The sequence below is a fragment of the Arvicanthis niloticus genome, chromosome 15 (assembly GCF_011762505.2).
Source record: "Arvicanthis niloticus isolate mArvNil1 chromosome 15, mArvNil1.pat.X, whole genome shotgun sequence".
In the NCBI taxonomy this organism is placed as follows: Eukaryota; Metazoa; Chordata; class Mammalia; order Rodentia; family Muridae; genus Arvicanthis; species Arvicanthis niloticus.
The window spans coordinates 40,636,822-40,655,465 of record NC_047672.1 but is presented as its reverse complement, the minus strand read 5'-3'; the positions used below and the strand labels follow the sequence as shown (position 1 = coordinate 40,655,465).

Below are 18,644 nucleotides of genomic sequence, written 5' to 3'. Positions count from 1 at the left end.
TACCTTGCTTAGCAGGCTTCAGAGTCATTCCAAACCTCCTATCATCTGTGGGACACTTTAATGAAAAGATTTTAAAAGGGGAAGAAAAACTATGTTCACATTTTATTGCCTTTAAAACATAAAGTAGCCCGGCAGTGGTGGCGCACACCTTTAATCCCAGCACTTGGGAGGCAGAGGCAGGCGGATTTTTGAGTTCCAAGCCAGCCTCATCTACAGAGTGAGTTCCAAGACAGCCAGGGCTATACAGAGAAACCCTGTCTTGAAGAAAAAAAAACATAAAGTAGTTAGTTATTTGCGTATTAAGCATAACTAGCTATAAACTATGTCAAGAAGTCAGATAACATCGCTTTCATTGGCTTCCATTTTATAGAATTAAAAAAAAAAAAAAAACACCCGCAAAACTAAAAATGTCTGTCTTCCTTTTGACTTCATCACATTCATTTGTTTACGAGGTCTCCTATCCCCCACACAGAGAGAAGCGTCATAAATGCATATTGGCATGCCCACCATGAGCTGATGTGGAAGGAGAATTAATCCTGTATTGTGTTTTAGTCAAGTTCTATTTAGAAGTTCCTCAGTGAGGATCAATACAGAGTCTCTGAGGCACAATGGCTGGCTACCTTCACTCTTGCTAGACAAACAAATGCCTTTTTAAAAGTCAGCCCACGGAAGGGGGACAAAAAGCTTTCTCTGGGCACAACCAGCCCTGGCTGAAACTTTGGAGAAGAAAAAGATCTGGGTTTCTTTGCCCTACCTTTCTCTGTAGCCCCCTTTCCTGACTTTATATTCAATTGTTCTCTCCAAAATCTTGTTCAAAACTGCCTTCATTCCCCCAGGAGATGCACAAGTGAATTCACAGCTTCGTGTGCTGCCACTCTGGGGAATAATTGTATTTTATCAAAGACAAGTGTTCCTGGGCAGAATGAGTCTCTCACTGCGGACTTTCAGTAATGTAAGAAGGTGTTTGAGACATGTCGCTGAATGGAAGGCATCCCAGAATCGTCACATAGCAACGTAGTCTACTTCCTCATGAGACCCTGCTGTTGCTAGGAGCTAGAAGTTGCTGGGAGGTCTCCCCACAACACAGCCCTTCTGTTTACTGCCTGCCATCCTCACCTCTATTCGTCTAATTTCAGTTCAAATCTTGCCACCTCTTAAAGGCATTTCCCAAGATGGAGGGACTCCTAGGGATTCCTACAATCATTTCTGTTTATCAGTGACTACATTTTCTTAGTCGTTGCTCAGGTTTCCTGTTCATCTGCGAGGGGGTTACTAAGAACAGTGAGCCTGTTGTGAATCCGTGCCTTCCTGCATAGAGTTAGGAGCACAGTACCACTTGGGCCCACCGCCTGCACCAATGTATAACAGCAAACTACAAAGTAATAAGCCCATGGCTGCGGCATCTCCTGCAACCCAAAGGCAGAGGAGTCCAGTGATGGTAGAGGAAGAAGAAAGAGGAAAGAGACAGGTGCACTGAATATACTTAATATCCTTTCCTCTTTCCCTGGAAGTGCATTGCCAAAACTCAAAGAGCAGAAAGGCTTTGAAAAACTACATTTAACAGAGTTGAGGTAATGTTTTAGTGACAGATGTCAAGTCCCCCTAGAAGAAACAGCAATTGGCCTTTCTAAAGTGGGTTGACTGAATTAAAAATGAGTCTTCTGAGTCAGGATTTGACAAACCACAGCCCCACAGGTCAAATTCTACCTATCTCCTGCTCATAAAAACAGAAATATAGAAACAGTATAAACCATGTGGAAAGGTAGATAGACAAGGAGGTTTTTTACATATTTAAATTGTTAGAAAAAGTTATAGGAAATTAATTTTTATAAAATTAATTTGTAACGTAGTTTAAAATACCCATAAATTTCACTGGGTTATACCCCCACAGAATCATATATGGTTGTGTTTGTCAGGGTTCTCTAGAGTCCCAGAACTTATGGAATGTCTCTATATATTCAGGGAAGTTATTGTAATGACTTACAGTCTGTAGTCCAACTAACCTAACAATGGGCAGCTGTGAACGGAAAGTTCAAGAATCTAGTAATTGCTCAGTCTCATGAGGCTAGTTGTTTGAGCTCGTCTTCTATAGAAGTAGGTTCCGACCGATGTGCTGGCAAGTAAGTCTAAGCAGTCGAAGAAGAGTGAGCCTTCCTTCTTTCAATGTCCTTATGTAGGCCTCCAGCAGAAGGTGTGGCCCAGATTAAAGGTGTGCACCACCACAACTGGATCTGGAACTTGCTTTGACCTTGGCTAACCTTGAACTCAGAGGTATGCTCAACTCAGTTTTTTTTTTTTTGGGGGGGGGGGATTAAAGGTGTGCACTACCTTGCCTGGGCCTAAGCTTCTTATGGCCACTATGCCTCAAGATCTCCATGTCAAGATCCAGGTCAGAAACCTGTGTCTTTCAGCCTCAAGATCTGGATGACAGGTTTGCCCTCCATTTCTGGACTGTAGATTATTCCAGATGTAGTCAAGTTGACAACTAGGAGTAGTCATCCAGATGGCTTAGATAGGATGTTATACTACAACAATACAGTGAGAGAAAAGTATCCTGTAAAGCCTAACCAGTGTGCCACCCTGCCCACTCTGTAATGTTCTGAATGGACACGCTAACCAGTGTGCCACCCTAGGGAGAATTAAATGCTGCTTTGCATCTTATGCTACTTAGTATTTTGAGGGGACTTTGGTGGTTTTATTTTTGTTGTTTGTTTGCTTGTTTAGTCAACTTAATTCAAACTAGCCTCATCTGGGAAGATAGGGCCTCAATTGAGAAATTCCCTCCATCACATTGGCCTTGTAGATGTGTCTTCTTGAGAAATGCTTGTTAGCGGAGGGTTCAGTCCACTTTGGACAATGCCACTTCTGGGTACTTGATTCTGGGTCTTATGCATGGTTGAATAAGCTATGGAGAGTTAATCAGTAAGCTGCTTTCCCTCCACCGCTTCTGCTTCAGTTCCTGTCTCTGGTTCCTGCCTTGATTCCCTGCCCTGACTTCCCCCAGTGATGGAGTGTGACTTGGAAGAATAAGATAAAGCAAACTCTTTATTCCTATAGTTGCTTTCTAAAATGGTGTTTATTAAAGAAAATAAAAATCAGACTAGAACATGTCTCTTAAAAAAGTAATTGAGAGCTAATTGAGGATAGGAAAAATGATGTGGTAAAGCCTGGGAAAAAAGCCAGTCATGGAGCATCACCCTTCAGAGTAAATATCAGAGGTGTAAATAGTATAATTAACAATTGTTTCCTGTAGAAGTGGGATCAGATAGAGCAAGGCTGGCAAGCAATAGCCTTAGGCATGCTGAAGGTAGAAGTTAAGAAACAACAGATACTGATATTTAGAGGCCTGCAATAATGGTAGTTCAATTATTTGTTTCTTGTTCTAACTCCTGTTTTTGAGTGGGAGAGCTTTAGGGGAAAACAGAAGAGCCAAATGCTCAATCTCTCATCAGCATCAAAATACTGAGTTGGTTATAAGAACTAGATATATTAGTAGAGAAGTGATAGCGAAAGGGGAAAGAGAGGGGAGAAAAATATACTTAAGAGAAGTGTTTGGTTTTAGTTTCTATCGGTTGATATATTTTTCTTCCTGTGCAAGGTAGTTTATTAGTTTCTGTGCTTCTCTCTATGCAATCGTATCTCTCCTTATAAAACCACTACAATAGTGTGGAGGGATGCACTGTCGTTTCAGACTTTAGCATCCTCTTCTCATAATGAAACCCAGCCACCACTGGTCACATAGCTTTCTTCCTGGGTTCCTGAAATATTGACAACCACACAGGTTTCACCCTTCAACTTGCAGGTAAACACTTTCATAAGCCCCCATAAGGGAGGAAGCCATCTACTTGTCAAACAGATTTTGAGAACATTGTAGCTATTCACACTAATGACACCCATAATGGCATCACTATGTTGCTTCTTGTTCTGAATTTAATGCACACATCCCACCCTGTTTTCTTATTTTATTGCCAGAACCCTCATTGGCAATCCTCTAGTCTCCTCTAAGCATAATTTTTAAACTTAAATTTATAAGTAACAGCCAGTCTCTGGCGTGTTTAACTGTATCCTTTCATTACTACAATAAAAACTAACAACAAACATAACAACAAGAACAAAAGAAAGATGCCTGGCCAAATGAGCTAATTGTGAATCTGTACTCATTTTTAAAGGCAACTGGGTTCACATGCACTCACCTGCCTCTGAAATATGACTCTAATTTATTACTGATGACATTCTTGGTGGTTCTGTTCTGAAACAATTTGTTCTAATTAAGAGCCCCTTGCCAACACTGAGTCACCATGAGGCTTGGAAGCCCCCGGGACCGGCTTTCATTACACATTGTGCCCATTTCACACAAGTAGAACATTTTTACAATCATCGGATCCAATTTACATCTTTATAATATTGCTTCCCATCTGGGTGGTTGGTTTTTTTGTTTTTTTTTTCCTTGTATTCTACCAAAACCGATATTTTGATTTCTTGTTCTGCACTCAGGGTGAAAACCTGGAGCTTGATCTGAAAGAAAAAAAGAAAAAACAGTTCAACCGTCTCAGATCTTAAAATAGGAAAGCTGAGTGGCTTGTAGTTGTTCAAAAACACAGGATGAGATGACAGTGATGTGCTGCTGCAGGTGAATTTCTGTCTCACTGCTGTAGCTCAGATTCTGACAACTATTCTTCATGTAAAACAGTGGTGCTCAACCTTCCTAATGCTGTGGCCCTTCAATACAGTTCTGCATGTTGTGGTGACCCCCAACCATGAAATGATTTAATTGATACTTCATATCTATAATTTTACTACTATTATGAATCGTAGTGTAAATATCTGATATGCAGGCTACCTAATATGGGCCCCAAAGGGTTCGAGACCCACAGGTTAGGAACCTCTGATTTAAAGGAAGTGCTGGGAGAATCAACAGGATAACTACTTCTGCACTCATAACTCTACAATATGCTTGCACGATATAACTACCACAACAGCTGTGGTTGCCTTCTGAAGATCAAGCCAGTCAGCATCCTAGCACAGGCTGTGAAAAGGATTCATGAACCCTTACCTCTATCTAAGGAACAATGAACAGTTGATGACTTAGGATTGGAGTCAGTGGGAAGTCAGTTTTCCTCAAGGGTATGACTCCTGGTCTGTTGACCACATCCCAGTGGATGGCTTCACATCCAAAAGTATATAGCACAGGCCAAAGTGGCTGGTTTGTTGAATTAGAAGGGACATGAACTTGGGGTTATATAGGGAATTGGGACAGAGCTTGGAGGAGTTAAGAGGTAAAGTTGGGGTCCATATGGATATGATCAAAATATGCTATGTGTAATTCTCAAATAATTCCTAAATTATTTTTAAATAAGAAAAAAATTATCACGTTTCCTGAATGTCTAAAGCAGAAATTAGCAAGCTACTCGGGCCAATCTTGCCTCCCACTTGTGTTTGTATGGACCGAAAGCTAAGAGTTACTTGTATACTCTCGAATATTTTTTTCGGGGGGGAGGGTTTTCAAGACAGGGTTTCTATGTGTAGCCCTGGCTGTCCTGGAACTCACTCTGTAGACCAGGCTGGCCTTGAACTCAGAAATCCGCCTGCCTCTGCCTCCCAAGTGCTGGGATTAAAGGCGTGTGCCACTGCCGCCCGGCTTCTCGAGTATTTTTTAAAATTAAATATAATAGTTCATCATACAATAAAATGATATATGATGCAAAAAATACCCAATGCCTTTGGGTCTGAGCTCAAAAATATTGTAATTCAAATTGAGCAGAGGTGTGAGCTGTGCTGGTTGGAATAGACCAGGAGAAAACATCCTAAGCGCTGGCTTCCTAGACCTTGCATCAGCTATGTAGATACTCGAAGGCTGCCTTTGCCTAGGCTGGCTAACATCTGCTGTTCTACCTGGGAAAGACACTGAAGAGGGGCTGTGGAAAGCTGAGGAAGAAGGGCAAGTCTTTCTGCTCCTGCTGTGCATCTTGAGAGGTGGCACTCCAGGGACCTCTATGGCTCTAGTTCTTCCCAAGCCTTGATATCATCCAGCTTTCATCAAAGAACCTTTAGCCCCAAGCCTCTCATCACTCTCCCTAACTCATATCCATGGTGACCTTTTGATGCTGATAATTGCTGATGGACCAATCTGCATTGCAATTTTAGCTCAATATGATGAAGATTCCATCATGAAACCCCTTCTCTTATAAAGACTTGAGGGAATGTTTTGCTTGGAATTTCAACACAAACTATATTTTTTTAAGGTATTGTGCTTATAGAAATCTCCCTTCTGGAAAACTAAATGGAGACATGAACATAGAAAGTGGGATGAGAATCTGTGCACTGATTATGTTTATAATATTTTTTCCTAGAATTTTTTAACCATTTAATTTCCAGTTTTATTTTCCTGTAATATAGTTCCTTTTTTACTTCTTTAAATAGATCTCGAGACAAATATTATTTTATATTTTTAAGTTGGTTGTATTTAAGCTTGGACATTATTCTGTTTGGTTTTAGTTTGGAGTTTTGTTGATAATTTTCTAAACCAGATGCAATCAGAAGACAACCATTGGAGCATTTTCAAAGATAATTTATGACACAGTTGAATTACACAAGTAGAGACTTGAAGTTATTTAATACCCTCATCATGTCTCTCTTTCATAGTTAATAGAATGTTCAATTAATTCTTTAATCTCTTCAGAAGAAACAGAGCAATCTACACCTTGAATGTATATAATATCTTCATTTAATCTTAGGAGAAAACTCTGCTTCACATTGACCAAAAAAGCCTTTACTCTCATGTAAAGATGAGCCTTTAGTATCTCATCAAAAATAAAGTTTCTTTAAGCATATAAAGACTTCCCAAGTCAAACTGAACAATAAAATTTTAGTGTAAATGTCAGTTGTCTTTGGGAAGCTACACCAAAGTTTGGGTCTAGGGATATGGTCCATTGGAAAAGCATTTGCCAGGCACAAGTGAGGACCAGAGTTGGAACCCCCAGAATTCTTTTAGATATCTTGCATGAGAAGAGATAGAAGCAGTGGCTTCGTTAAGCATGCTAGATAGCCATACTAACTGAGTTAGTGAGCTTTGGGTTTAAATAAAGGAAAATACCTCAAAATGTAAGGAAAAGGATCAAAGAAGACAAGGGTGTCAGTTTCTGGCTTACAGATGTGCAATGTGCATTCACACACACACACATGTATGCACACACACATATGTGCATGCACACACTCATGGTCTCTACTTCTATAGTATTTCAACTATGGTAATGTGAAACATTACTTTATTACATTATTTATCTTTAATTTTTTTTTGAAGTACCATCAACAGGACTCAAAGGGTAACAAGTAGCTGTTCGAAGCTTTACAACTTGAGTTCAATACCCCAGGACCACCATGATTAAATGAGAGAGTCAGCTCCCACAATTTGTCCTTGGACTTGCATATACACACAGAATAAGTATGTTTTTACCAGGAAGGAAGTTCCTAGTCAGTAACTAGGCCAGGAGTTTCATAGATCTCTTTGGGCATAAGAATGACAAGGCAGGTCTTGAGCTTCGATGCATAACTTGTAAGACTGTTCTCCATGGTGGATAGCCCCAACCTGGACCCACACTTCAGAGAAGGAGTTGAGGACAGGGGTGCAGCTGGAGAGGTGTTAGAATAAAATTGTACTGTCAGATCTGTTACAAGGGACATGCCTTGGAGTTGTTCTATCATATCAGATACTGTAGTGGCAAAACACACACACACACACACACACACAGTGAAATCTCTGCCCCATCCCTGTCTCTCAGGCGGTTCTGTAAGACTTACAAAGCAAATAATGTGCAAAATTATCAGAAGTTTCTAGGAATAATTAAAAATTAGAGATGTGTTAGGTCATTACTGGATAATTCATAAGTAATTTGAAAAGCACAGTTGAAAATAAAATAGGTAAACACTTAATCACAACTTGAAAGTATCATGAGCCCTCTAGTACCTAATAGGTTTTAGACTATTCAAACTCAAGTGAGATTTTTAAAAAAGAAAAGAAAAGAAGAGAAAACATTCCCAATAAACAGCTCCATTACTGTTTTTTAAAGTTGGTTGACTGACATCTGAAATGTAATGAAGGCTTACATCTAGGGGCTAGTTCCTCCTCCATCTGTGGCAGAGGGTCTGAGGAGCCTCAGGAAGGACTATTCCCAGAGCCTGGATGTTATCCAGTAGGGGAAAGAAGATTGAAACAATAGCAGCAGGTACCTGAAGGAAGCCACTGTGTGAGAGCAGCCTGTCAGGACTGTACCCGAAACTTCCCGGAATAGAAGAGCACAAACAAGCCTCCTCTGGAAGCTGTTGCCATCAGCCCAAAGCCAAATGGCCATATTTGCGGGAACCTTGATCTGCTTTCTGGGATAATTTTATTTGGTTGAAAGACAAGCTCGTCTCCTCTAATGCACTCCCCAGGTAAAACCATAGTGGAGCCAGCTTGGCAAAGTAAGCACCATATAATGATCTTTCCAGAAGATTGCTAGTTCTCCCAGACTTAGATCAGTCTAAGAGCAGCAGCGGCAGGACAGGGAGAATGGGCAGGTCAGCCCCTTGCCAGGATATTGTGTGAGGTTATTATAGCAGCCAATGGCTGGGCATCTGAGCTCACAAAATTCTCCAAACAACTCCAAGGCATTTCACAGTGCTGGCCATAGTCACATGACAATAAAAATGGCAATAATAGGCATGCAGGAAGTGGGGAAATGTCCAGCTGCTACACCTTCATCTTGTTTAAAGTCACTAGATTACAAGCACTTCCTCTAGGTTTAAGAAACAAGATGCATTGATAATATTGAGCCACATTATGTGGGCATTTCATATGGTGCCAGAGAGGAGCAGAAAAATTAATGAGCCAGTCTCGTCCTGGACATGAGAAAGAGAACAGGAGACAAGTGTCTCTTATTGGTGTCTCCCGTGTTTCTTATTTGCCACCAGACATCACCTTGACAGATTTATTTAAGCAATAAACATTTATTGAGCTCTGACTATTTGCTCAACAATGGACAAGGTCTGTGCTAAAGTTGACTTGATACTGATGACATGATCCTTGACCTGTTCAACCTCACGGCTTAGCAAGAAAGCACAAGCCTCTAAAAACAAAAACGAATTGTATTAGTTGCAAGGTATAAAGGAGAGAGAACAGGTAGTCTTATTGGACCCCAGATAAATCGTCAAGATGTTCTCCAAATGATAACTGACACTGGGGCTCTGTCCATTTAAATTGTAGTTTTTTCCAAAAGATTGATGCAAAGAAACTTGTTCCAAAAAGAACATAATTGCAGAGTTATATTTATATAGGCTAGTCCAAGCTGTAGCCCAGCGTCTCCATTTGCTCCAGGACAGCTATGAGTTCAGATCAACATAAAATTATAAAGTGACTCAAAACTGTGAAGGTTATTTTTTATAACTAAATTGCATAGTTATTGAGCATGAAGTTTGGATAAAATAATATGCAACATAGTGTCAAAAGTTAGACATGCCCAGTGTTTGAATGATGGAAGTAATATTATGTTCAAGTAAACAAAATGGTTCTGTTTTGATTATAATATATCAGATGTGTAGATGAGCAGCTGAGGGAGAACCAGGGGTCCAGTTGTGAATAGGACTAGTATCGAAATCAGAATCACAGTAAAGAACCTCTTTCTTTCCAGTTGACAAAGACTAAGGTTTTCTGCCAACGAATGGATGATGAAGGTGAAGAGGACTCCTGAGACAGAGATGAGGTGCCGAGCAGAAGAAAATATCTTGTACTGTCCCACAGCTGGGGAAACCACTCCTGTGGAAGCTTGGCAGTATTCTTTGTTTTGAATGTGTGCCCCACAATAATCAATTATATATTTATGGTCATAACTTTAAAAATTAATGAAAAGCACTTGAAAATAAGAAAACATTCTTCAGACAGGACTATAAGGTCTTCTTACTGTTGGCGTTCATTCAGGCAATAAAGATTTTGTTAAGGCACGACGCTGCAACCATCTATCAGTTCTATTTATGAACCTTAAACCCTCCCTTTGATGATATCAAATGCGGAATTCAAGTAGAATAGTAAGAGACCATAGAATTTGGTAAAGAGTCAAAGTCCAACGAAACCAAGTCAGTAAACCTGAATAGAATACCCTTTCTTTGTGAGAATTCTCAGCCCATGCGCTGAAGGCATCATAACTCTTTTATTCTTCCTCATTTCTATACACATCCTGTCCTTAAACGTCCCACATTTGCACTCCAGAGTCCTAGTAAAGAGCTTCTTGTTTAAAATCGGGCTTTAGTGATAGCTCACACTGTCACTGTAGAAGATGACTTATCTTTTTAGAAGAAGCAAAATATTGTCAGAAGGAGTTTGCATCCTTTTGGCAGCACCTTGAAATTGGGTAATCTGTGAAAATGGTGGGATTTTTGTGTGTGCTGTTCAACTATTTCCAGAGTAATAAGATGCCCAAATATATCCTAAATGCTGAGCGTATGTAGGCAAAGATAAGGGATCTGTGCAGGCAATTTACTGGAAATACTTCTCCGCATCTCAGCTCGAGACCAGAAAAGACCTGGTTTGTTTCCAAACTTTCGTTTAGGTTTTTATGCCCCCTAGTGGGCAGTTAGTATTAATGCAGTTGTAAGATCATGTAGCCTAATTTGGCAGCCTTTTTTGTTCAATTGAATTCAGACGCTGTAATCAATAATGTATGACATTGAGATTCCCTTAACTGTTACAATAATGTTTTGAATATTACGAGCCATGATAGTAATTTAGCCAAAAGACCTCAAGCTATGGAAGAGAGTCTTCAGTTTAAATGGTTTTATTTCGTTTTGTTTTGCAACCATCACAGACTCAGTTATAGAGTGGTTATCAAGCCTGAGTGAGAATTTTCTTCTCCTCAAGTAAAATGAGAAGGGCTAGGGAAAGGGAAAATGAAGTTAAGAAGCATAACTTTTTCAAACAATTTACTAAAACAGGTCCACACTATCCCACTGAACCTTATTCATGACTTCCCTGAAAGTCTATTTTCTTGCACTAAAGACTCTAGTTATGAAAGAGAATCTTCTAGTTTCCCCATTGATGTCATAGAGGCCAAATGTGTTAGTTTTCTAAACAACAAGAAAAAGATTCTAAAATATGCTTTTTAAAGAATAATATCTCATCGTATGTCTGAAACAAAGGATAGCACACAATTCTTAAAATAATGTATGTTAAGTTCTCAAACTATGTAAGAGAAGGTGATCGACTCTGGGCAAAATAGGCAAGAACAGTGCCGTTGCTGCTTTTAGGCAAACACTGATTTCAAAATGTCAAAGAGCAATCTTACCACTGTGAAATTAATACCAGGACCCCTCTGGCAAACAAGTTCTGTCCCACAAAGCAGGTGTTATATGGCAACACTTTAAAAAGTCATTTGTTATTTGCAAACATAGCAGCCCCTATAAAAACTATCCATCAAGCTGTGATCCTTCTAGATTGCAAGCTGATGGCAGAAAATCCATGAATAGCATAGCCACTGAGACCCTAAGGGATAGAAATATTAGTTAATAAGTAATCCAGTTTCCGGTTCAGAAGAAATTGTTTCTTATACCTCTTGGATTAGCATTCAAGCCAAAAGAGAAGAAAGAAAGAAAAAAGAAAGAGAGAGAGAGAGAGAGAGAGAGAGACACACACACACACACAAACTCTCAGATACAAAATCAAAATCAGTCAATCAGTCACACACACACACACACACACACAGAGAGAGACAGAGAGACAGAGACAGAGAGAGACAGGGAGAGAGAAAGTGTTACTTCCACCAGAATATTATACATATTATGTATTTTCATCTAACTTTTAAAGAGAACAACCCATCTTTCAAATATGCCTCCAGGAACTGATTTGTGGCCAGATGAAGTTGTTTTTATTTTAGCTAGATTAGTAGTTGATACACAGTAATGGAGTCAGCACCTGGGTTCATCAGCAGACATGACTTCACTACATCTACACCAGCTCCAGCCGGTCTATTCCTCATACCCGGCAACTTGTGACTTTCCATCACAGAAAAGCAAAGGAGTGGGGATGAGACTGAAGCCGAAGCACTGCAATCATTTTAATGCCAACACTTTCTTCCTTTGGAACAAAAATCCTTTCTATGTGCATGTGCATGGTTGTTTTTGTAAATACCACTCCTGTCTCCCCTCTCAGTATCCATGGAAAATAGATTTGTAAGCCATTTCTTTTCTAGGGACATAACCCATCACAGTGTTTTGCATTTGCTATAGATAGATAGATAGATAGATAGATAGATAGATAGATAGATAGATAAATAGAGATATATCAGATATATAGATATCAGATATATAGATATAGATATCATACACACACACACACACACACACACACACATATATATATATATATATATATATATTTCAGGTCAATAAGCAGGAAAAATAAAAACCATATGAACAAAACTAGGAGCCTACCAATGGAGAATTCAAAACTATGTAAAAACTTATTACTTTTTGCAATCTCTAAGCTGTTACATTTTTGTAAAAATGTCAAATGCTGAAATTAAATGGATATAGATAAGATTTTATTTACAATATGTTGTGCATAAAAATTACCAACACTTTCCAGCCTATAAAAACACAAAAATGGTAAGGTTAATAGACTGACAACTAGATGAATCATACATGCATATTATATTTAGACATATATGCATACATAAATAGAAAATAAATATATACAGATTCACTTGAGTTTTTTGCTTGACTAATTATATTGTACCATTTGGAGCCTTGTATAACTGAGGGAGATAAATGAATTCAGGGACTTTACGTGAAACTTCAAAATGTGGTTGAAACTAAAGTCATTGGTAACCAGAATTTAAATATGTCTGACTGTGGCATGTGTGGCTGCAAAGTGTTTCGTGTGTATGCAGAACCACAGTCATAGTGAAGTAATTTGATGCAACACGAATGTTTGCTGCTAGAAATGTTTCTAACTTGTTACAAGTTTGATTTTGAGTCAGTGTTTCTACTACAATGTTCAGAATTTTTTTTGCTGAACCCCGTATCCAATTATGAAGCCCCACATGTTGTCTTAAGTTTTTATGACCCTCACAGCCTGTTATACAACACCATATGTGGTCACATCGTATGGTTTAAAAAGTTGGGCAATAATTAATGCAGAATGGACATTCTGTTGGAGGAATTTGAATTATGGTGAATTACCTGGATTGCTGATCCACCCACAAACACTAAGAATGAGAGAGCATTGAACAGAGCCCCAATGGGGTCCTCAACTGCACTAGGATCAGTATTCCATCTGTCACCGTCACTGGCTTTTCTTTGGCCAGTTTCTCTGCAATTCCCACCTACAAGTTGACACAAAATGTTTTCTTACAAGAGCCATGTTAATAAGGGTGATTGTTTCCTAATAAATACCTGAAAATACAGTATTCTTTCCCAGGAATAAGCACACAGATTATTAAATAAGAGAAAATGTATGCACTCACCTGATATACGGCAAGAGCCCGCTTCATGCTAGGAAGACATAAAGTGGAACAGCTCCCACTCTCTCAACTTTATTTTATGAAGAATGAAAAGTAAAGAGAAAATATCAGACTAGAGACACAGTTCAGCAAAATACCACCTGACTAGCATGTAAAATGTCCTAGCTTTAATCCCTAGTACCACAGACAAGACTAAAAACATAAATATTATATCATGTATGGATAAGAAATCTGAAAGTTATCAAATGGGACGTTGCTATGGAACATAATTAGAGAGTGGAGTAGGAATTGTGTGAACAAGGTGGATGGGAAGGAGCTTTGGGAATGAAGACATTTAATTGCCACCTAGTGAATGGCCTGGGACTACACACAAAGCAGAGCGCTAAATAGCCAGGTGTGTCCACAGGACAACTAGCGTGGCAGCAACTGCGATAAAGAAGACAGGAACTAGGCAGTCATTGTTTTGCCATAGTGAGAAGACAAAGGGAATGAGTTTCAATTTGCTTTAGTATCCAACTCCATTGGAAAGCTGAGATAATGTTCCAACTGGCTGGTATCTATTTTAAAATCATGCTTCTAGCATGTGGACAGCGTAGATAAGTTCCTCTGTCCACTGGTAGGTGGTCAAGTAGAAGGTGAGTAAAGAGACCTAAATGAGTTTCTAAATGTCTTAGTCACAAGTGAAAAGAGTATCTGAGAGATAAGATATGACTCTAATCAGGGCAGGTAGTTCAGTCCATATTGGAATAAGAATCTAGTGGGGTCAGGATGGAAAAGTTCTGCTTAACTTTAGAAGGCAAACTATGAAAATTGACTTGAGAGCTGACATAGGAAGTGGGGAATATAAAAGTTCTGTTCTGTCTAGTTTAAGGCTTCATGGGATCGTAGGCATCCAGACTTAAAAATAATAAGACCAGACTACTGAGGGTAGGAGTCTTGTGTATGGAAAAGTCATCCGGTGAGTGAAAAAAAAAATTAGGGTATCCTCTACCTAATACCAGTATTAAGATATGGGATTGATTGAAATAGCACAAGGACAAGGTCTATATGAAAAAAGATAAGATTTCAAGCTGAGGTATAAATTATGCCAAGCTTTAGAAATCAGATAAAGGGAAACAAGCCAGAAAAGACGAGAAGGTAGCGCCCAGTGATGTAAGAGGGTGACTAATACTCGAGCAAAGGACAAAGTGTTTTTTGAGAACAGTCAACGCCTCACACACAAGCACAAGACTGGGTAAGGTTATCATGAGAAATGGCCATCAGTTGTCACAAGTGAAGGTTAATGGGAATCCTGACTGGAGCTGATGAAAACCACGTGATGTGATGCCCTACTTTTTCTGCTTAAATTTCACCCCCATCCAATGCTGAAGAATTAAGTGGAAAAGTGTGTTATCTAGACTATAAATTCCAGCACAGAAACATTGACTATTAAATGAATGTTTAAAAAAAATCCTGTGCCACATGATATAAAAGGCAAATTAAAGAGCCTTCATGACATCATCGGACTTTAAATATGTTCTAGTCTGAGAGGTTTCTAAATGTTATCATCATTTTCTACGAGGTTGAAAGGTAATTTTTGGAAGTTTATATTCACAATTTCCCATTTATTAGTTTGACAGATTGCATATTTTAGTCATGAAGTAGAAATGGTGATATTTCCCAAGTATCATTTGACCTAAATCAATGTTAAAAAAAAAAAAAAGGAACTAATTGTACCAGGAAGAAATGTGACTTACAATTTTTTTTTTAACCTCTTACCCAGGTATGGCGACATGGTACCAAAAACCATAGCAGGGAAGATTTTTGGGTCCATCTGCTCACTGAGCGGAGTCTTGGTCATTGCACTACCAGTGCCCGTGATAGTATCTAACTTCAGTCGGATCTACCACCAAAACCAACGAGCGGACAAACGAAGGGCACAGAAGGTAAGACCTGAACTCTGTGAAAGCATTACCATCTATCACTTTTTATAATAGGGCTACAAAATCCTTGCCACTCATTCAATACTGAGTTAATGATGAAAAGACCATTGCATCTCAGCAGCTTAAAATAAGGGGTTGGGTTTTAACCAGTGAGAAAGGATGTTGAACGTGGTAATGCTATTGGTCTGTTATTGGTCTACAAATGGAGACTCCCTGTGAGCTGCACCTCTACAGTCATGGACTCGATGAAGCACACTCTGTCTCACACAGCCTCTCCTGAGAGGCTCTCCAGACTCTGGCACCTGTGCTGCCTTAGCCAAAGCTGGTCACACAGCCCCAGCTAGATTAACCATCAGCAGACAATGGCCACAATGAGGTAGTAGGTAGAAAGCAAGAAGTAATCGTGAATAGTGCTAATAACCATTTATTCATACATATATGTTTAAGATTTTTTATTAAAATCCTATTTCTAGATCTGATCCATTTAGTTCTTATCCCTCAGAAATCAGGCTGCTTCTAATAAACAAGGGCGCTATCAACAAGAACCAAGATGTGTATGTCAGCTATTTTGCTCAGAGAAGAAGTAGAAAAATCCTGAGTATTTAGACTTAAGTTGATGGAGAAGTTTGTTTTTGTTTTTACCTAGCCCAGTAGTTTCCTGTGTCTCTGAACTTTAAACCAATTATTTAACCCCTCCAAAAATAATTCTACTATATACTTATGTGTAAATGCAGAAACAATAAGATTATGATAATATGCAAAAGTATATAAATCTGTGTAAGCTTATAGTTAACTTATAATGACATTAGCAATGTTTAATATTTACTGATGACTTATTTTAGACCAGGCAATGGTATAAGGTCCAAATAAATGATTTATATAGTCTTCACCAAACTCTAGGATTTGGTCACCATAACTCTTCCCATTTAATGGGCTGAATCCTTAAGTTTCCAGCAATCAAGCCATCCTAAGATCATGTTAACCAATAAATTCAGTGTAAGTAGGCACCCTCATAAGGTAGCCCTTGGATAATTTCAGTGATTTCCATATAGGTACAAGCACGTTCCACAGAAACCTCATTTATGACCAATGTCAAAGAGCATTTTCCTTCAGCTTGTTCAGCCTTGGAGCTGCTTGCTTTAACCCCCACCTCCCCCCTTATTAACAATATCTATAACAATATGAACAATTATCCAGCTTCAAATTACTATCCAGAGCAGTAATAAATATTTTAGCAGTAACACTATTTAGAAGGGAATATTTGTTATGCATTTGGACAAGCAGGGCTGTAAGAACTGATTTCGGGTTCCTCTATAAAGAACCTTTCATGTGGCTCTAGCCAGACAGGCCAGTCAGAGGCACTGACTGAAATAGCATTTGTCCTCTAAGAAGATTAACTCCTACCATTGTCCTGTCTCCATTCTAGGTCTTTTGTAGAACTACTTACAGGAAAACAATCTAAAGCACACGTATGATTTTATTTTTTTTTAATCCTAGCATATCTATGTTTTTCTGAAAATAATATCATGTGTAGTGATAAAAAAAAACCACTCTGAGAACATCTTTAGAATACTAGAATTTCCTAAAAGCTAACAGTCTAAATATGAACCAAGCTAAAAGAAAGCACATTAAGTGCAATCTCTGCAGAATGTGCCCTGTACCTTCATGGGCTCACTGGTACTCACACAAGGGCTACCTTGTGAGCATTTATACTTGATGTACAAGATGCTGTACATTGCTAACAAGTGTGTCCAAACTCCCTGATGGGACAAGTTACAAAGCTAGAAATGTGCATAAAAGTATTTGTGCCTAAATAAACTTGAAGACCAAAATTAAATAGATGAGATATTATAAAGTGCAATAATATTGAAAGTGTCCTTCATGTATGACTTTTTATTTTCAAGCTATTTTTATATCCTAAACTTCCACCATGACTTAATGAATTTTATATGTGACTACCAGAGAAATTGGCTTAATAAAGCCAGATAAAATAACCTAATAGAGTATTTCAGTAAACATCCTATGATCAATAAACTGAGCATAATCACAAGAACAAAATGCATATTAAATAAAATATCTTACCAAGTAGTTTTTCCTACTTTCTGGGATATTAAAAACAAAACAGCCTAAACTTCCATTATACTAAGATGATTTGTATTAATCTGGGCCAGGAGACTGAGTGACTCAGTAGGTCTCACAGTTGCAAAAAATAATTACCACTAATTCAACCAAGCAAGCAGTCTTTCAGTAAGAATTTAATAAAAAGCAACACTAAAATGGAAAAAGTAAAATAATATTATAAAATTGTTATTTTTTTGTGCTTAGGTCTGTAGCTGACTCCAACCTAAAACAAGGAAGAAAACATATATTACATGTGTGTAAGAGATTTCCTGTCTGTACTGCCAGGGGAATGCCCTTTTGACCCTTTCACACACCAAGCCCTCTTTCTGCTTTTGCTACACATTCCCATCTTTAAAGCAAATACACTATTAAATCCACTCTTCTCAGCCTTAATAGTCTTTACTTAAAGAAGACAGGCATAAAATGTGACATCTCGTCTACTGACCACAACCACTGGCCATTGCATCTTACTATCAATTTTTCATCCAGTCATTCAGAAATCATTTATTGACTAGATTTTATTTGCCAGAAATAAATCTTAATTGGTAGAATGCCAGATCATAAGGGTGATATTTGGAAGCAAGAGGCTACTCTGTTTTAAAATATGAATAAGACTACACAGTCATCTACCTATTCAACACTAACTCAAACATACCACATAGCAATGACAAGTATGACTTAATAAAACCACAACAACTGCCCTCATGTGGGATTTCTAGTATGCCATGGGTGATTTTAATGTTATATCATAGTCATAATCACTTGAAGGTTATGTCATTATTTCAGTTTTACAGAGGCTTTGTGTGTGATCACAGATATATTAGTTAAATTCCAAGACCAGAAAAATTTAGCACTATTCAAATATATATGTATTTATATATGTGTATATATACATAATATATACAAATATTTAAACATATTAAATAAATATGTTTATATGTATGTATTATATATTTGTGTATTTTAATTTCCCTATATATATTAGAATGATAGATAGATAGATAGATAGATAGATGATAGATAGATAGAAACCCTCTCCTCTGATGCCCACTTACATGTTTCCTTGCTTCTCTCTCCTAGCTGTGAGTCCTTTTGTTGACTGTTTATTTCACTC

The 18,644-nt window shown here is 38.3% G+C and overlaps 1 protein-coding gene across 1 annotated transcript in view; it reads left to right on the top strand.

Annotated features, from left to right (window-relative positions):
• The window catches only part of Kcnd2 (potassium voltage-gated channel subfamily D member 2), a 465,250-nt gene that overhangs the window by 434,894 nt on the left and 11,712 nt on the right, over positions 1–18,644 (top strand). Inside the window, exon 2 of the mRNA XM_034519602.2 lies at positions 15,250–15,412. Within this exon, the coding sequence (XP_034375493.1) occupies positions 15,250–15,412 (163 nt within the window). The remainder of the gene's footprint in view (positions 1–15,249; positions 15,413–18,644) is intronic.